This window comes from Balaenoptera borealis, assembly GCF_965194805.1.
Source record: "Balaenoptera borealis genome assembly, chromosome: 1".
Lineage (NCBI taxonomy): Eukaryota > Metazoa > Chordata > Mammalia > Artiodactyla > Balaenopteridae > Balaenoptera > Balaenoptera borealis.
In genome coordinates this window covers 159,287,562-159,307,826 of record NC_138860.1, presented here as the reverse complement: position 1 = coordinate 159,307,826, position 20,265 = coordinate 159,287,562, and the positions used below count along the sequence as shown (strand labels likewise).

Here is a 20,265-nt window from a genome sequence, read left to right as displayed (position 1 = left end):
TCACACAACTTAAAAACAATTGAGCCCACATCTCTGGCACTAAAGCCCATGTGCAAACAAACCCCCCACATACAAGAGAAGGTTCATTCCCTAAAGGAGCCAGAGCTTGGGAGGAAGGAGCTACCAAGTGCCTGGAGTAATTAGACTTCTGTGGTCCAAGCAGCATTTGATTCAGCAGACTACTTCCTACTCGAAAGCTTTGTTCTTCATTTTGATTTGGAATATTACCATCTTCTGCTTCACTGACTGCATCTTTCCTGTCTCCTGACACTTATAGTTTGGACTGCTCTGGGGCCAAGTCTTTGGCCCTCTTTTCTTTCTCTACTAGGTGATCTAATCATTTCCCATGGCTTTAAATGCCACCCGTATGCTCTTGACTCACATGTGTGTCTCCAGTCCTGATCCCTCCCTGAGTTTTATGCAGACTTCATTTATCCAACAGCTTCACTTGATGTCATTACAAACCTAACGTGTCCAAAATGGAAGTCTTGAGTTATACCCCAAACCTGTTTTGTTACCAGTCCCTCTGTTTCCATCAGCACCTGTGTCACACTGCTGTTAAGGCCAGAAACCCAAGTCATCCTGATTCTGTTTGTTCTTCCCACACCAATCGGCAAGTCTTCTCAGCTCTGTCTTCAAAATACATCCCACATCTGACTGCTGCTCACCACCTCCACCCCTCCTCCCTTAGTCCAGACCACCAACATCTCTAGCCTGGATGAATGCAGTAGCCTCCTAACTTGCCTCCCTGCCTCCATTCTCACCCTCCTTCATTCTGTTTCCACAGAGACTGTAGTCATCCTTTTAAAAATGTGAGGTTATAATACCTCTGTAAAAAATGACCCCCAAGTTTCTCATTACACTTAGAATAAAGTCCAGACTTGCCAAGGTTCTATGTGATGTACCATTCTCAGTACTCACCGTGTTCCCACTGACTGTGCTCAGCTCATCAGCACATCAAGCCTGTTCCTGCTCCAGCGTCTTTACATTTGTAGCTCCATCTGCCTGGAATATTTCCCCCAAGGTCTTTTCATGGTTTGTGTCTTCTCAACATTTAGGTCCCTGCTCAAATATCACTTCACTCATTACCCTGTCAGAAGTACCAAATCCTCTCACATCAAAATACTTCTGACCCTGTTTTGATTTCCATGACACTTGTTGTGACTAGACATTATTTGTTGCCTTTGCCCCATACTTGAGTGTAAGTTCTCTGAGGGCAGAAACAGTGTCTGTCTTGTTTATTGCTATATCCCTAGCACCTAAAATAGTGCCTGGCACATAAATACTCTAATGATGGATGGATGGACATCTGCAGCTCTGTACTTATATCCTGCAGGGCGTCTAAGTCAATGCAGCTAAGAGAAATAGAATGTGAGCCACATGTGTGATTTAAAATTTTTTAGCAGCTACCTTAAAAAATAAGGAAAAACAGGTGAAATTAACGTTAATAATTTACTCTAACCCAGTATATAAGAATATTAACATTTTAACAAATAATACTGAAAATTAGTTATTTTACTTTTTTTTTTTAAAACTCAGTATTCAAACTCTGGTAAATGTACAGCTGCCTCAATTCAGACTAGCCACGTTTCATGAACTCAAGAGCCACACGTGGCTAGTGGCTATCATGTTAGTACAAGTGTAGACAGTCACCCTACTGTTCTTGTTCTCTACTTCTGTGAGATCCAGAATGGGAGGAAGCTAGAAACTTCTGGTGGTTGGGGAGGGGGGTGTTTCTTAGCTCTCCCTGCTTCATCTCCCTCTTCTGAAGGAAGCCTTGGGGAAGCCATGATCATGTCCTTAGAACGATGATGATGATGATGATGATGATGATGATGATGATGATGATGATGATGACTGAGCTTCTGCGCTGTGCTGAGCATTTCATGTAAGCTCATTTAATTCTCACGGCAATCCCATTTTACACATTTGGTTGCAGAAACCAAGGTAACTTGTTCAGATTTACACATCTGCCAAGTGTTAGAGCTGGAATGTAAATCTGGCTAAAAGTTAAAGCCGGTATTATAATCATTATGTGACCGTTTTTATTTTGCCACTTTAATGGTCCATGTAGCCTGGACAAATGAAGAGAAATAAAAATGATAGAAAGGAGCTGACCTGACTCTTGGGCTTGGACTCCCAGCACAGCTGAAGTTGCCTCCATCCTGATTCTCCCTTTTAGTTTCTCAAACACCTTAGGTGTGACTTCAGTGTCAAACTGTGTTCAGGTCTCAGATCCACTAATTAATAACGGTGTAACCTTCAGTAAAATCGAGTAATGCCCATTTCCTCTTCTGGAGAACGGGAATGCTAATACTAACATCAGGGGCATTTGAGAAAACCCAGTAAGATGACTATAACGTCTGTAAAGCGTTGGGCACAGTGCCCGGTGGCCAGTAGCCACTCAGGACAGGCTAGGTCCTATACTTCTCTTCCCCCTCCAGGCTGCAAGGTGAGGCGAAGAGTCACTTGACCTCCTAGCTCCACCCCTTCTGTTCGCATATTCTGTGGGGCCCTGGAAGCTATTGCTGCTGGAACTTAGCAACTGGGTAGGTTAGAGAAAGTGGGGCAGGTATTAGAACTGGTGCTTGGGATCCCCCAGTACTAACACGTTTCTCTCTCTGGCACATATTCATCCAGTTGCGGAACCTAAACACCTCAGGAGAGGCTCTTACCTCCTCCCTCTCACTCCTCTCCCACACTCTTGACATTCCATCTCACAGTGGCTCCTGGTCCGACTACTTCTCATTCCTTTCTGCTGCTGTCCAACAGTATGTCTTTGCTCCAGCCCCCCTCAGCTCATGCAGTGTTACACAGCCTTCCTACACGCTGGCTGCCAGGATAATCTTTCTAAACCAACCTGACCATGTCACTTCCCTACTTAAAATTTCCTATTTTCAGGACTGAGTGTCAACTACTTAGCTTGTCATTGATCCAACAAGTATGGGGGCTGGGGGGATGTACTTTATGCCTAAGCGTTCTTATGGGCATAAAGATACAGCAGTACATCAAGCACAGCAAAAGCCCTGCCCACACGGAGGGGGCTTACAGTCTAGGGGCCCTTCACAGTCTGGACCCCAGCATCCCTTTACAGCCTTATCTCCCCGCAACTCCCTTCCAGCCCACCTCCCACACGCCGGGCACTCTGGTCTCTTCGCCTGCCAAGCCTGTCCACGCTCCCCATGTTAGACTAGTCCCCTCCTCTCAGATCCCTCCATTCCCCCTGCCGCGCCGCTGCAAGACCTAGGGCTCCCCGGCAAACTGAGGACCCTCTTCCTGCCAACTAAAGCCGCGTGGCCCCACCCCTGCCTCTCGGGGATTGTGAGCTAACAGCCGGGGGGTGAGAGGCTTGGGACGCCGCGGCTCCCCCTCTCCTGGGCTGGCCCCTCTCCACCGCCCAGGAAGCGGGGAAGGAGTGCGGGCGCCCACCCCCATCTAAGAATGTCTGGTCGCCAGGTAAGTAGCCGCAGCGTCGCACGCGCCTCCCCCAGGGTGCTGTCGGCGACCACGGCCCTGGGGGGAAGGAGCTGTCCCGAAGCGCGGGCGCCCAGCCCCGGCTCCGTCTCTTCCACCTTTTCGCCTGGGCGTCGTCGCCGTCGCTGTCGTCCAGAACCGACGCGGTACAGCGGGCAGGGGAGGGGTGAGGAGGGGAGCGCCGGTGTCTCCAGCTCGGACAGACGGGCGTCGGCAGGAGGCCGGCTCCCTGTTGGGCTGTTGGCCTCTAGGGTGGCGGGATGGAGTGGGGGCGGCCAGTGGGGGGCGGGGCGTTTCTAACCCGAGGGGCTGTGCGCGTGGCTCACCGCCCACCGCCCGCGGGGGAGCGCCGCCCGGGGCCTGCTCGCTCCAACGCCGCGCGGGTTTCCAGGCAAGGCACCGACTTCGCCACGCCTTGCCTCTCCTGAGGAATGGCCGAGTCCCACGCAACTCTCCCCTCTTCTTCCGCTAGCAGCCCCAGCGTCGGACATTTCTGCTCGCTCACTTCGTACTCCTCACTCACCAGTCTCATGGCTGGTTTCCTTTTCTTCAGCCTCCCCCCTCGAGACCACCCTCCATCCCCAACCCACATCTGATCAAGACACCCCCTTACCAAATAAACATCACTGCCCGTCCACAGCGGCAAGGCAAGGTCACAGCAGCTATCACAACCGTGGCCTCCCTGCCGGCTTTGCCTCCCGGCAGCCCTGTCTCCCTGGGACCCAGCCTCCCCACTGGGCTTCCGCCCTTGCAATTTCCTTTGCCAGGAAGCACCCCCCTTTGTTTATGCCCAGAGACCCTCCGTAAATATCACATTGGCCAAGCCCTCCCCTGCCCCCACCCCAGACTTAGTCTTCCCTGGACACCCTCAGCAACCGGACAACCCCTTGTCTAACAAGAGTTGCCACACTGCCGTCACCGTCCCTACACACATCTGCCTCCCCTACCAGACTCCCAGCCTCCTGAGGGTGCCCAGAACACACAGGCCTGGCGCACAGCAGGCATGGGCAAATCAAGATCATAAACGTTGGGTAGAAGCTGGGTGTGCTGAGGGGCTGGATTGTTCACTTGAGAAGGCTTCTCACAGGACAAACGAGACAGGCTTTGAGTGATTCCGTGCAGGGAGAGGATCTCGGGCAAGCACCAGAGTGCTCTATTAATGTAACAATATCATTGAACAACTTCTATTGTCAGGCCTCATGCCGGGCACAGGGGACCTCGGTCGGCACTCAAGTTCCTTCCCCTGTAGTAGAGAAGGAAGACCACGTAGGCGGTGCCAATACAGAGTGCCAAGTGTCACACGGCGAGCACAAGGAGATGTGGCAGTGCAGAGGAGGAGCAGCTCAAGACTTGAGGGGGTGTCAGGCTTCCCAAAGAGGCCCACCACCCAACCCAAGACCAGAGGGGGGCAGAGAAGGGGTCAAGGGGCAATGGAGAGAGGAGGCTGAGAGTCGAGCAGGGCTTCATCACGAAGGGCTTGCATAGCACATGAAGGAGCTGGACTCCATCCTGAGGGTGTTGGGGAGCCACTGATGGCTTCCGAGGAGCCGGGGAGTGACGTGAGCCAGTCTTGCAGGCCCCTGCTGGGCAAGGCCTCAGCTCCGACCCCCTCCTCTGAGACGCCTCCTCTGAGCCCCCTGACGGGCGGGGCCCCTCTTCTGTGCTCCCTCAGCAGCCTTGTCACCTCTTCTCTTCTGTGCAGGGTTGAATGCCTCTGCCAGACTGAGCTTTTTGAGAGACGAGACCAGGTCTTAATCTTCTCTGTCCCAAGACCAAATGTTTGCTGAATAAATGGATTTTTCCTTTTTTCTCTAAATTTCAACAGCTCTTACTCTCAGCTCCACATCCTTCCATACCTGGGGCCTGTGCTGCAAATGGCTTTTAATTGGGAAAGAGGAGGCCCAGTTCCAATCCCGGCTCCACAATTTGCTGGAACAAGTTGCTTCACTGTTCTGAAACCTCAGTTTCCCCATTGTTAAGATGAGTTACCACCATGAACTGTCTATAAGTCTCCACAGGCATGCATGAGTCTTGTTTTCCTGAACAGACTGTAAATTCCATGGTCCAGGCAGGGACCAAGGGCTTTCCCCAGCACCTTGCTCAGTCTGAGCTTACAACGAATACTACGATCAGTCCTGTTGGTTGGTAGACAGCAGAGTACACAGGAAAGAACACTTACGGTGAAGTTGGAAGTCTTGTTCTGCCACTTCCAGTGTGACCTTGAACAAGGTTCTTCCCCTCTCTGAGTCTTCTTTGCCTTACCTGGCAGACCTCACAGGGCCATTGGAAACCATAGTGGTGAAAGTGCTTTGTGAATGAAAGAGATACTATAGTAGACAATTAATTGCACATTAATTAAAAAAAACCAAACCATGTAGTAGTATAGATGAGGTGTGTCTCGTACTTGGTGGACATACCCCAGGTATCTGCTGACTGCCTCTGAGACGCTGGGATGCTGCTCTTCCAGGTGCAGACTAGGCTGGAACAGAAGTGCTTGGTCTTGCTCGGGTCAGCCCTGAGACTCAAGACAGACCAGGAGGGAAGGGTTGATAGGGAGGGAGCAGGCATCCAATCCTTTGCCCCCCTCCCATCCCAGATTTCTCGGACTAGCATTGCTTCCTGTCTTAGGTTTTGAGGGGACCTGGCATGACAAGGTCTCAGGAGTCCCAGTGGCTTTGGCATTGTAGCTACTGATACCCTTTGGTGAATGAAGCTGGCCTATGGGAGCAGTTAGCTCCACCGTGCTGCCTGATAAACTCCCAGCCCCAAATTCCAAGTCCGGCCCCCTCTCAACCTCTGACATACTGGTGGCAGTATTTATGGGAAAGGACCATGATTTGTCTTAGCTCTTGCCCAGACCAGAAGGGCCTGGGGCTGTACAGAGGGGCTGTATGGAGGCAGAGTCTCAGCTTCCTCACCTCGAAAATGAGTGGGGATTAAATGAGAAAACACCTTGGAACTTGTACATTTTACTCACGTGCAAGATTGCTATTTGTGGGTAGTGTGTTTACAACCAGTGGGGCCTCCCTGTTTCAGAGAGCGCTGGGGCTCTTTCTCCAAAAGAAAGTTTCACAGACAGTTTACGTGTAAGGAGTGCACATGTTTGGTCTTAGAGCGAAAACGGACACAGAGGGACTGTGAAAATGGCCAGGGCCAGCTGATTCCCTGCTGCTGAGACAGGCTGAGGGGAGGGAGGAGGCCCGGGCAGGGAGGCCGTAGCTGCCCAGCCAGACTGGCCATCTGGGCTCCCTCAGTGCCCGCTACCCCACAGACCTCCTCCTGCTGAGATTATGCCCCCGTAAGAAGCACCAGATTTAGAATCAAACAGGAGGGATTGATTCTACTCACCTAATGTGTGACTCTGAGCAAATACCTCCGTTTCTCAGGACCTCAGTTCCCTCATTCATGAAACGGGGAGAATTATAGCACCATCTCCTAAGGTTGTCAGGATCAGAAGAGAGAACGTGGTGAAAGTGCCATGTGAACTATTTAGTGCTGTCCATATGCATCTGCATATGCAGACGTTGCTCATCTCTTCCCCTGTCGACGCTTGGGGCACCTCAGCCACAGCCCTGTCCTTCCGAGGGAGTGAGCGTGGCCTCCGGGACCAAGGAGCCTGAGTCTGCAGCGGGCCCTTTGTGCTTCCTTCCCGTCAGGTAGCCTCTCTCCCCCTTGGCCACTCCTGGGGGTGAGGGGGTTACCCCTTCCCAGTGTTTTTGTTCCTGTGGGGCTCACTCCAAAGTATTAAAAGTAGCTTTATAATTAAAAAAAAAAAAGAAAAAAAAAGGAGGGCTCATTTATGATAAAAGTCTCTATGACAAGGGCTCATCTCTCAGATGGGGGAAGGGCGCATACCCCTTGGACCCTGGGCCATGGGAGTGCCAGGAGGGTCAGCGTATGGGCTACAGGGAGGTCTGTGCTGTAGGGCAAGGGGTGTAGTCAGAGAGGGGTGGAAGCTATGGTCGTGCCGGTTCACTCACTTTGCTATTGAACTTTCCCAGGCGCTCATCTTCGGCACCTTTGTCTTACCTCCTGGGTCTCCTCCATCTACCTGCAGTCTCCCTGATTCCAGCCAGTGAAACCATGTTGGGAGAGCACAGCTCTGGGATGAGGTCTAGGGGAACAGGAGCTACTGGGTCCCTGGGAGCCTCTTTTGGGACTCTTTGACCTTGACAACTCCTTGTCCCTCTCCCCTGGGCCCCAGGTCAGCACACCAGTTTCTTCCTGACCAAAGAGCAGAGCCACGCCCAGATGAATGAATTTTCCTGGAAGGATGTTGCCAGTGCCTTGTCCCTGGCCAACATGATCCTGGGGCTCTTCTCCATCTTCTGCAGCTTCTGCAAGTAGGTCTGGGGCCCAGCAAGCTCTTAGCCAAAAGCTGGAGCCAATGGCATGAGGGAAGGAGTGGGGAGTCTAGAGAGCCAGGCTCCGAGGCGTACAGATCAACGGGGGGCAGGAGAAAGTGCAGTAGGTTGGGAGTCAAGGGGTCAAGATCCTAGCCTCAGTTCTACCACCAGCCTGATATGCGACCTTAGCTAGGTCATATCCTGAGCCTCAGTTTCTCCATCTTTAAAACAAGCAGCTCACACTATGATCTCTATAGTTCCTTCCAGCTATGGCAATCTAGAATGGTTTCTATGAGAAAATCAAGATTTTGAGATTTCTGTTCTGGTAGCCTTTGCACAATCCTTGGGTAGGCAGGCTACCATTATATTTTTTTGATTCTTAAATTAGAGCATATGATCTGGCAGAATATTTGAAATTAGCACTGTTCTGGAAACTCTGAGACATGTATATGGGCCCCCAAAAAAGTTGTAGGCAAATTATGTTTCTGTAAATTGAATCATATTTCAATGGCTTTGGGAAATCAGCTCTTTAAAGATAAGTCCTTTATAATGCAAATAATATCCTCCTAATCTGTTTGATTCTTTATAACCATGAGCAAGTGACTTCTCTGGATCTGTTTCTCAACCATAAAATAAGAGGATTTTACCTGATGATGTTTAAGTTCCCTTCCAGTTTGAAAATTGTATGATTCTCTAAGTCTGGGTTTTTGGGGTCTCATAAAGTGGGGGTATACCTGCAGCAGAAAATCGCTGTCTTCTTAGTTCAACCTAATCTTCTGGGAGTGTAGTTTTTATGCCATGATGGTGGGCCCAATTCCCTTCAGACACATAGGTATGGGTCTAAACAAAGGAAATACTAAGGTTGTTTGGGGACAGCTGAAGTCTGGGGTCAGCCTCTCTGTTTGCTCCTGCTGGGCCACCCAAGCATTGCAGTCAGGGTGTCGACTTGCGTATGGCCTCCTAGGGCAGTTTGGTCTGAGATTGTGGTAACTGATTTCAGGGGAGTCTGGGAGCATATGCTGGAAAGAAACATAGAATCCTTGAATGTAGGGTCTGAAAGACATCATTCAGAGCATCAAAATACATGAGACAAAAACTGATATAACTACAAGCAGAAACTGATGACTCTATTATCATAGCTGGATATTTCTATACCCCTTTATCAGTAATTGATAGATCCAGCAGGCAGAAAATCAGTAAGGATATAGTTGAATTGAACAGCACCGTCAATCCACTGGATGCAACTGATATTTATAGAATACTTCATCCAACGATAGCAGAATACACATTCTTCTCAAGCTCACCAAGATAGACCACATTCTGGTCTGTAAGACATACCTTAACAAATTAAAAAAAATAGAAATGATACGAAGTATGCTCTCAGGCCATATGGAGTTAAACTAGAAATTAATAACAGAAAGATAACTAGAAAATTCCGAAATACATGAAGGTTAAACAACTTCTAAATAATACATAGATAAAAAAAAGGAGTCTCAAGAGAAATTTTAAAAAAATATTTTGAACTAAAAGAAAGTGAAAATACAACTTATCATAATTTGTGAGATGCAGTGAATGCAGTACTTAAAGGGAAATTCATATCATTGAATGCATATATTAGAAAAGAAATCTGCTCTGTAAAAGACCATGTCAAGAGAACTAGAAGACAAGCCACAGACTGGGAGAAAATATTTGCAAAAGTACATCCGATAAAGAACTACAGTCCAAAATATACAAAGCTTAACACTCATCAATAAGAAAACAACCCAATTAAAAAAGGGCCAAAGACCTTAACAGACACCTCACAAAAGAAGATATCCAGATGGCATTTAAACATATGAAGAGATACTCCACATCATATATCATCAGGGAAATGCAAATTAAATGACAATGAGATACCACTATACACCTATTAGAAGGACCAGAATCCAGAACACTGATAGCAACAAATGCTGCTGAGGACGTGGAGCAACAAGAACTCTCATTCATTGCTGGTGGGAATGCACAATGGTACAGCCACTTTGGAAGACAGTTTGGTGGTTTCCTACAAAACTAAACATACTCTTACCATATAATCCAGCAATCACACTCCTTGGTATTTATCCAAATGAATTGAAAACTACGTTCAAAACCTGTACTTGGATGTTTATGATGTTTTATTCATAGTAGCCAAATCTTGGAAGCAACAAAGATGTCCTTCAGTAGATGAATGGATAAATAAATTGTGGTACATCCAGACAATGGAATATCATTCAGTGTTAAAAAGAAATGAGCTATCAAGCCCTAAGAAGACATGGAGGAACATTAAATGCATATTATTATGTGAAAGAAGCCAATCCAAAAAGGCTACATATTCTATGACTCCAACTATATGACATTCTGGAAAAGAAAATATGGAGAAAATATGTGTCCAAAAATATGGAGACAATAAAAAGATCAGTAGTTTCCAGAGGGGTTGAGGAGGACATAAATAGGTAGAGCACAGAGGATTGTTAGGACAGTGAAAATGCTCTATATGATATTATAATGATGGATATATATCATTATACTTTTGTCCAAAACCATAGAACGTATAAAACCAAGAGTGAGCCCTAAGGTAAACTATGGACTTTGAGTGACTACAGTGTGTCAGTGTAGGTTCATCCTTGGTATGTACCAAGGCCAGAATGCACCATTCTGGTGAGTGATGTTGATAATGGGAGAGGCTATGCATATGTGGCGCTAAGGGGTATATGGGAATCTCTGTATTCCTCTCAATTTTGTTGTAAACCGAAAACTTCCCTAAAAAAATAAAGTCTTAGAAAAAATGGAAAAGAAGGAAGATCTAAAATCAATTATGTAAGCTTCCACCTTAGGAAGCTAGAAAAAGAAGAGCAAATTAAATCTGCGGTAAGCAGAAGGAAAGAAATAATAAAAATTAGAGCAGAAGTCAATGAAATTGAAAACAAGAAATCAACTTTAAAAAAATCAATGAAACCAAAACCTGGTTCTTTGAAAAGATCAATAAAATGGATAAACCTCTAGCCAGGCTAACCAAAAAAAAGACAAGACACAAATTACCAGTGTCGGAAATGAAAGTGGAGGAATCATTACATGGACATTAAAAGCATAGTAAAGGAATATTGTGAACAGCTCTATGCCCACAAACTTGATAGCCTAGATGAAACAGACCAACTCCTTAGAAGATACAAGCTACCAAAACTCACACTAGGAGAAACAGATAATCTAAATAGGCCTATACCTATTAAATAAATCATTTGGTACAAACCCCTCATTTTATAGATGGAGGAACAGAGACCTATAGGAAGGAGGAGTGGTTTATCTGAGATGGTCGTAGAGGTTGGACTAAGGCCTAGGACCCCCCTTGCCACTGAATGTGCCTGGAATTTAGAATTGAAAGGGACCTTAGTGATTACCGAGGGGGTTGAGGGCACCCCTTTAAGACTGTGGGTTGAGAATGAGAGTATGGAAGGGATGTAGATATGTGTGAGGGTGTGTGTGTGTGTGTGTGTGTGTGTAAAGCAGCACATATCAGAAAGGATGTGAGTGTAGGGAACACGTACGGGTGTGTGTATGTGTGCTAGCGTAGGAAGCGTATTGGGGGAGGGGGGTGGAGCCCAGTGGAGACTATGAAAGAGCCGCCCTTTGGGGCCTGCTGGCCTGCTTTTTAGGAAGTCCCCATGTGCCTCCTGGATGCTTTTGGTCAGCTTTCTATTAGACATGGCTATCGGGGCAATGACCAGACACCTCAACATCTGCTCCACATCGGGTGAGTCCAGGCCTCAGACTCATAATCCCTGACCCCAGGAGCACCCATTCGGGTCAGCTCCTCCATCCCCTGAAATACAGCAGGCTTCCTTCAGTCGCCACTCCTGTTCACATCCCTCTGAGTGTAGCAGAAGCAGCCCTTGAACAGGAGTTTGTGAGCCCCACAGTCTAGATCTAGCTCCTCTGCTGGTTCGCTTATTGATCGCTGGCTGTCTTTGTCCCGGCCTTCAGTGGGCTTATCTGTCCCGTCTCCCTCTTCAGGGTGGATCTGGGAGTGGGAGTGGTGGGTTGTGGTCATGGGGGAGTGGGGAAATGAAAAATTACCCCAAGCAGATCTGCTGGTTTAAAATATGACAAGATATTTCCATGCAAGATTTTGCTTGAAAAAACAGGTTCCACAGCTTATCAATTTGTTCCCAATTGTGGTCCAACCCTTGCATGTTAAAGGATGGGAAAACTAAGACCTAGACAGGGAAAGACTTGTCTAAAGCCATGTGGTCAGTTTGAGGCAGAGCCAGAAGGAGATCCCTGGGGAGCAGCTGTTGCCCTCTGGCCCCTCAGGGACCTGACAAACAGGATCCTGCTTTTCCCCACTCCAGCTCCCCCACTAGAGGGGACTAAGGTATAAGACATATGAGTGTAAGTTCTTCTAACCTTGGCCTTCTGGAGCAGGAGCCAAGCTGAATGACCTTGCTGTCTTCACCACCTTTGGCCTGGCCTCAGCCCTGCTTCTAGGCATGGATGGGCCTCTGAACGGGTTCCTGGCCATCATCTATGTGTTGGCTATTTCAGTCCACCTCTGTTTTTATTCAACTGGTGAGTGGAAGCCAGCCTTATGGCTGAGGGTAGGGAACCATGGAGGGGAGGAGCTGTTGGATGCTGGAAGCGTGAGGTGCAGTAATTGACTCCTTTCCTTCCTTTTATGGAGGCCCCCTTCCTTCCTTCTCCCCTGCTCTAGGCCCACTGGAGACTGCAGGCTGCATTGGCAGAGACCTGTTCTAGGGGGCGGGAACCCTTGGTTCTTGAACCAGCTGTGCCTTTTTCTTGTAGTGTGACCTTTGGATGGAGCACATGAATTCACAGACTCTAGAACTAGAGGTCATACTCCAGTTTCCCATAACAGATGGAGAAACTGAACTCTGGTGAGGGTAATTACCTTGCCTAAGGTCACAACGCAAGGGATTGCAGATGCAGACAGAAAGATCTCAAAGGACCCTTCTACAGAGGCTTCCTAGGGGCCAAGGCATAGGCCTGGTCCTAGCTGCCTGCTTTACCTTGAGGATCCAGTGCAAAACCCACACATCATCTCTAAATAACTAAGTGCTTTATGGCTGGCCACTGCCCTGGGATTAGGGGATTTGGAATGTGGGGCAGGGAAGACCCAGAGAGAGAAGGGCTTCCTCTGGTGGGTGCTTTAGAGCAGTGGGAAGCAGCAAACCCCATCTTTTCTTTCCCTGCAGGCATTCCCTTCACATACAAGGGCCTACCCTGCCCCTATGCTTCCTGTGTTTTGGCCTCCACCTCCCTCCTGACCAAAGGCAACACATTCATTCTCTCTTGCATGGCCTCACTCATGATACTATTCATGATGGACCAGAGCTACTACCCACATGACGAAATCCTGGAGTCTGAGAACTGGAAAAAAATGGTCTATCTGGGAGGTGAGTGAAAATACTGTTCTTAAACGTCACTAGTGATCATTTATTATCACTGCTGCTCATTGCCACCCTGTACCTCGCCCCCCACATTCCCTCTCTGTTTCACCCTGCTTTACTTTTCTCCATAGAATTTATCATCACCTGATGTGTATTTACTTGTTTGTTGTCTATACACACTAAACCTGCCCCCCCCATAGAAGACTCTTTTTTATTTGTGCTATAATTCCTAGTACCTAGGATTGTGCCAATCACATAGTAGATGCTCAATAAATATTTGTTGGATATCACTAAGTTCAATAGAAATTTAGGGAACACTGACCGTATGTCAGGTACTAGGAATCAAATTGGTAAACCAGACAAATACTTCCTGCCTCAGGATTTACAGTCCGATAGGGGAGACAGACACCAAACAAATCATGGCAGAAATAACTAAAAATATATAGTTTTGATGTGTTGTGAAACTATAGGGTGCCCTCAGAGGGCATCAGAGGGTGACCTAATTTAGACTGGAATGCCTTAAGGATGGGAAAGGATCCTTAAGGAGGTAACATTTAAACGAAACCTAGGTGAAAGTGGTCAAAAGGTAAAAACTCCAGTTACAGGATAAGTTCTGGGCATGTAATGTACAGCATGGTGGCTACAGTTAACAATACTGTATTGTCTTTTTGAAAGTTGCTAAGAGAGTAGATCTTAAAAGTTCTCATCACAAGGAAAAAATATATAACTATGTGAGGTGATGGATATTAAGTAAATTTATTATGGTTATCATGTTGCAATATATACAAGTATCAAATCGTTGTTGTTACACCTTGGACTAATAACAATGCTATATGTCAATGATATCTCAATAAAGCTGGAAAAAAATTTTAAATACATGAAAACTGCAAGATGATTGGCCAAGTGGTGGGAAGGATGGTTCAGAAAAGGAAACAATTTTTGAATGCTCTGAGGCAAGAACAGCTGGATGCATTAGTGCACCAGTGTGGCTGGACTTGCTGAGGGAGGGCTTGTGACAGACTGAGGCCAGCGAAGTGAGCAGACTGGGCAGGACTGGGGATTGGATCCTGAAGGCAAATGAGAAGCCTTTGAAGGGATTTCTGAGCCACAGTTTTAAACGATCACTTGGCCTGTAATGAAGAGAATAGATTGTAGGAGACTAAGAATGGAAGTAGGAAAACCAGCTTTTTGTCAGATGAGAGGTGATGGTTGCGGTGGAGATGAAGAGATTTGGCATAAATGTCAAAGTGACATAGTTAATTCATGTGAACTGCATTTCCATCAAAGTATTACCACAGTCAGGTTGGTAGGGATTTTGGTTGACATTTGTAATTGGGTTTGATACGGTAACACAGGGACAAAGTTGGTTTGGTCAACTTTGAAGCATGCAAAGCTAAACTTACCTGTCATCTAAACTGGCCCTGTGTGGGGCTAGCTTCTGCTATTAAATCTCACATTGTTACTTGTTCTCCAGACTTCTGCAACAAAGTTAAAGGGGAAGAATAACATCTCACATTTGTAGTACTTCCATAAATTTCTTTCACACATTACCCATTCAATCTCATTATGACAGAGGGTGAGAGGCATTATTATTCCTCTCTTAAGGTAATAAACAGGCTTTAAAAAGTTAGGTGACTTGCCCAAGGTCACACAGCTGATAAGTGGCAAAGTATGGACTTTTCTAAATCCAGGTCTTGGGACTCCAAATCCCATGTTCATTCTACTACATCACAGCGGTATCCATTATAGGATCACTCATGCATTTCCATTCCAGAGGAGGCAGGACAACCAACAAATCTGTATTCTGGGGGGTAATAACTAACTGTCCTAGGCAGTCAGAATATTAAAAGTGTCAGTGTAGGGAATTGTTTACTATTCAAGTTTCCAGGCCCACCTTGCAAGCAGGCCTTTCTAAGGATAGCAGTCTCAGGCCTGCTATGTTAACTCTTTTCTGCATGCGTATAATATTTTATTGACCCTTATCTCATGTTAAACTTGAAACAATTAGGAATATATTTTTTTCTTTTTTTTTTTTTTCTAACAAGAGATCTGGGCAACTCAAATTTATTCTTGGCTAAGACTGACTTTTGATCTGAATTTGACAAAATGGAGCCTGAGATTGCATTAGATTGTAATTGTCTAGTTACACAGGGACAAACTCTGCAAAGGCAGGGATCATGTGTCATTGGTTTTAGTGTCTTAGGCTCTGTGAGTAAAAACTGAAGGCTGGAAAGATGGGAATGGGAAGTAGAGGGTGGAAAATACACATAAGACAGCTTCATAAAAATTGAGTGTTTGCCTTTTTTCTTCCAGGTGTCATCCTGGTGTTTTTGTCTCCACTGTCGCTAACTGCTTTTTACTGCCTGATGTGGTCACTCTCCTACATCTTCTTTCCGGATGCTCTGTGGGGCAAGGCAGCGTGTCTTAACTTGCAGCACCGAAGATATTAAACAGCCTTACCCACTCCCGCTGGCCTCTGTGGGGTTTCTGCCAGCATGTTGGGCCAAGCCTCGCCTTACCCTTACTAAATGTTTCCTTGTCCCTATGTTGTGCATGTGCTAGATACATGTTGCCTTGAACCAGAGCAACCCACAGTAGGGCCAGCGGCCTATACGTCTTCCTCTTTACTCAGGGTTCTGAATCTCTTGGGGACAAGAGTTGTTTATGTCATACAGAACAGAATTTTTTTCCAAGCTAAATTTGGGCTGGGCTTGAGTTCCATCCCTGTTACCAGCTGGGTGAACTTGTGCACTAAGGTTAGTCCCTTGGAAATGAGTGAAACCCTTCAGAGTTGGTATAGCCTCCACCTTGGTCCTGCCTGAATGTAATTACTCCAGTGGTGAGGTGGGGCTTACTAATACATTTCTTAAATTTACAGACTCTGGCTCTGTAGAGCAGAGCTGATAGCAGGACAATCACGTTGCCCAATTTGTGTGTAGGATTTTGTAACTTAAAATTCCATATTTCCACAATCAAAGCTTCTGACTTTTGCTTTGTTTAGAGATTAGACACATTGGCATCTTGAGGGCATCGTCTGGTCTCCGGGATCTCATTATGTGTTCTTTTCCTAAGCTCTACAATACTAAACTCTAGATATTCAAAGGGCATTTCATATTCTAAAATCCAAATTGAATAGAAGTAAAATTGTATGGAGCCCTAAAGTGACACCTCACAAAGAACTCAGGCCCACTGAAAGCCATGCCCCCGGCACTGCCTCTGGACTTTCCACCTCCAGGTGGTGAACCAGATTATTGGCTAGTTCTGCCCCTTCCTCAACTAGGGCACCAGAGCCCCTTTACCTCAGGTCTAACTTCTTGAAGTTTGCAGAACAAAGTATATGGCAAATATGCATTAAATCTAAAATTAAACGAAAAATAAAAGTCCAATGAAGTCCACATTGCTATGATTGGACTCTAAAGGAACAGACAGCACCCTCCTCTTCTCCATGGCTTTCTGTTTGTATCTCTGTTATATCATTTGTGTTTTTTTCATGGTTAGATGAATATGTCTGTTTCCCACTAGATTTTAAGCTCCTTCAGTTTACATTTTCATATTTCTGCTGCCTACCACAGTGCCCCACACTCAAAAACATTTACTTTGTTGATGAATTGATTTGGTTGTGCATTCTAGTGAGTTATATACAAGGTTACTATAATGTAGTAAGAATCTTACAGATATACATGGGCTCAGACATTTCAGTGTGATGTCCTTCAATGCTGAACCCTCATTTCACTGATGCTATCCTTCATCAAAATATTTTAGGAACTCCAGGTCGAGAAATGTCTTCACATAAGCTCTTAGAGGCCAGCACCTAGCACAGTGCCTGGACATAGTAGGTACTCAAAAAAATACTTATTTTACTCTGAACCAACCAAATTTAGTCCAAAAACCTAATACTCAATATTAGCCAATGATGTCCTCTTCTTAAACCAAAACCACATCAGCTATCAGATTTGGCCTCAAATGATTTTGGGCTATATCTAAAACTTGAACTACATTCAAAGGAAAAAGATGCAATTCTGAAAGAGGATTTCCATGTCCATTTTGAGCCATAGCAGCAGAGCTAAAATAAATATGTAGACTCCCAAGAGGACTGCTTTGAACGGGAAAATACACATTTGATTGTATAAATTGTACTTTGTTTATAACAATAATCATACTACATTGCCTCAAAAAAAAGTTTAGGTTAGCAATATGAAGATAGTTATAGGTCAGCTAAGAGCCTCTTGACTTAACAGAGGGACATGTGCATCCTTCTACCTATATGAAAGTAAGGCTACACTTCTACTCTGGCTCTGGGGTCTCAGGATGCTAATGCTAACCATTCAATGTCTTTACTTCCTTAGTCAGGAATCAAAATAAAAAATAGAACTAAAATAGAACATGTTATAAGATTAAATAAATAAATAAAATAAAATATTTTAACATATAACAGATCTTAGGAACAAGTGGGAAGGCCAAGACTTAAAAAACATACTTCTCAAGCATCTTTTCTGATAACAATGGTATGAAACTAGAAATCAACTACAAGAAGAAAGGTGGGGAAAAAAATCACAAATATGTGGAGACTGAACAACATGCTACTGAACAACTATTGGGTCAACAAAGAAATCAAAGGAAAAATAAAAATTATCTGAAGACAAATGAAAGTGAAATTTTGACATACCAAAACCTATGAGACGCACCAAAAGTGGTACTAAGAGGGAAATTTATAGTAATACAGGCCTACCTCAAGAAACAAGAAAAATCTCAAACACTCTAACCTTACACCTGAAGGAACTAGAAAAAGAAGAACAAATAAAGCCCAAAGTCTGCTGAAGGAAGGAAATATTAAAGATCAGAGCAGAAATAAATGAAATAGAGACTGAAAAGACAATAGAAAAGATCAGTGAAACTAAGAGCTGGTTCTCTGAAAGATAAACAAAACTGACAAACTATTAGCTAGACTCACTAAGAAAAAAAGAGAGACGGTAATGATAAATAAACTCAGAAATGAAAGAGGAGAAATAACAACAGATACCACAGAAATACAAAGGATCAGAAGAGAATATCATGATCAGCTATACATCAACAAACTGGACAACCTAGAAAGAATGGACAATTTCTTAGAATCATATAGTCTTCCAAGAGTGAATCATGAAGAAACAAAATCTGAATAGATCAATCACTGGTGCAGAGATTGAAACAGTAATCAACAGCCTCCCCCAAAACAAAATTCCAGGGCCAGATGGCTTCACAGGTGAATTCTACAAAACATTCAAAGAAGAATTAATACCTATCCTTCTCAAACTATTCCAAAAAGTAGTTGAAAAGGAGGGAACGCTTCCTAACTATTTTACAAGGCCCACATCACCCTAATACCAAAACCAGACAAAGAAAACACAAAAAAAGAAAATTACAGACCAGTATCACTACTGAACATAGAAGCAAAAATCCTCAACAGAATATTGGCAAACCAAATACAACAATACATTAAGGATCACACACCACGATCAAGTGGGATTTATCCCAGGGATGCCAGGATGGTTCAACATCCACAAAGCAATCAATGTGCTACACCACATTAACAAAATGAAGTATGAAAACCATATGATCATCTCAATAGATGCAGAAAAAGCATTTGACAAGATTCAACACCAATTTATGATAAAAACTCTCAATAAAGTGGGTATGGAAGGAATGTACCTTGACATATTAAAGTACACATATGACAAACCCACAGCTAACATTATACTCAATGGTGAAAAACTGAAAGCTGAAACAAAAGCTTCATGAAACAATATCCTTACCACATGTGATATTTTACAATCTGTTCTATTACTTCATTAAAAAGAAAAGCTGGTCACAATTTATTCAACTGATTTTACAACCACCTACAGTTTGCAATACTAACACTTCTCTAGGATGAACTATATCCAGGGCTGCGACATGTTAATACAAGCAGTTCCCAACTAAGGATCAGAATCTTTCCAACCAATGCTCATATATTAATTGGTTATTTGAAATTTGAAACATATCCCATGAAGTAAGGTAGTTGGGAAGGGAAGTAATATTTACTGAGTAGTTATTACATACATTATCTTACTTATTTCTCAATGAATGATCTTGAGAAGAAGAAAATATTATTCCATTACACAGATGGGAGAAGAGTGAGGCTTGGAGAGGTCAATAACTTATCCAATGCAGTAAAAATGGCACTTGACCCCAAGTCATCTGACTCCAAAAACTGCTCTTTCTAGCATACTAATACATCATTTCCTTAGGTTTATGATGACAGCTTACTCCAAACCCCCATTTCTCCAAAACACAAAACTGAAAAATCCACATTCAACCCAAATTCAGTAGGATACTATAGAACCTAATTACTACTTATGGGGATAATCTATGTAGAGGTAATCCTTGACTATAATTTAGGCTCTCAAAACACATTCTCCACAGGGATAGCAAGTTCCTTAACTCCACAGTTTATTCCTAAAACGAGCACAGCAATGGGAACAGAATTCTCAGTGACTTCAGAGCGGCAGGGAGACAAAGGAGATGGGAATTGCTGGAGATATTCCCAGCACCACTAGGGAAAATACAGGTATTCCCAGTGTGGAGAGTAATGGAGGTGGCAGTGTTGGCTCTTGTGCCCTCGCTAAGCGATCTGCCTCATTTCCATATGTGTTCTGCTTCTAGGCCTGATAAAGTGAAAGATGAAAATGAAAAATAAAAAAACAAAAACTAAAATGAAAAACCAAAAGCGCCTCACTCCCCTCCCCCTGCTGGTGCAAGCTTGCCACTAGCTGTCCACATTCATAGGGTGACAGGAATCCTATCTTCAAGCCTCTATACCTGAGTTGTGGCTCATCTGGGAGCAGAGGCCACATATTTATACCCGTGTGGCTAAAAACATAGGGTCTGTAGGGTCTGCAGAGCTTTGGGCCCAGGAAGAATGAAATCTGGAAGCAGCCATGTTCGCTCTCTCCTCTCCTCTCCGCTCTCCTCCTGAGGGAGAGAGGGTCCCCTCTGCTCACCTCAACTTT

The 20,265-nt window shown here is 44.9% G+C and overlaps 1 protein-coding gene across 1 annotated transcript; it reads left to right on the top strand.

Annotated features, from left to right (window-relative positions):
- The first annotated feature begins 1,028 nt into the window (after window positions 1-1,028).
- On the top strand, window positions 1,029-20,249 carry TMEM269 (transmembrane protein 269). The gene is made up of 6 exons (XM_082353744.1): window positions 1,029-3,456; window positions 7,679-7,817; window positions 11,489-11,586; window positions 12,258-12,401; window positions 13,046-13,246; window positions 15,554-20,249. Exons 2-6 carry the CDS (start codon window positions 7,726-7,728, stop codon window positions 15,688-15,690), a joined length of 672 nt encoding a protein of 223 aa, XP_082209870.1. The 5' UTR covers window positions 1,029-3,456; window positions 7,679-7,725; the 3' UTR covers window positions 15,691-20,249.
- The last annotated feature ends 16 nt before the right edge of the window (window positions 20,250-20,265 follow it).

Coding starts and splice junctions, on each gene's coding strand:
- TMEM269 (XM_082353744.1), top strand. CDS start 7,726: ATGAATGAATTTTCCTGGAAGGATGTTGCCAGTGCCTTGTCCCTGGCC. Junction 7,818..11,488: donor ATCTTCTGCAGCTTCTGCAA/GTAGGTCTGGGG, acceptor CCTGCTTTTTAG/GAAGTCCCCATGTGCCTCCT. Junction 11,587..12,257: donor CAACATCTGCTCCACATCGG/GTGAGTCCAGGC, acceptor CTTCTGGAGCAG/GAGCCAAGCTGAATGACCTT.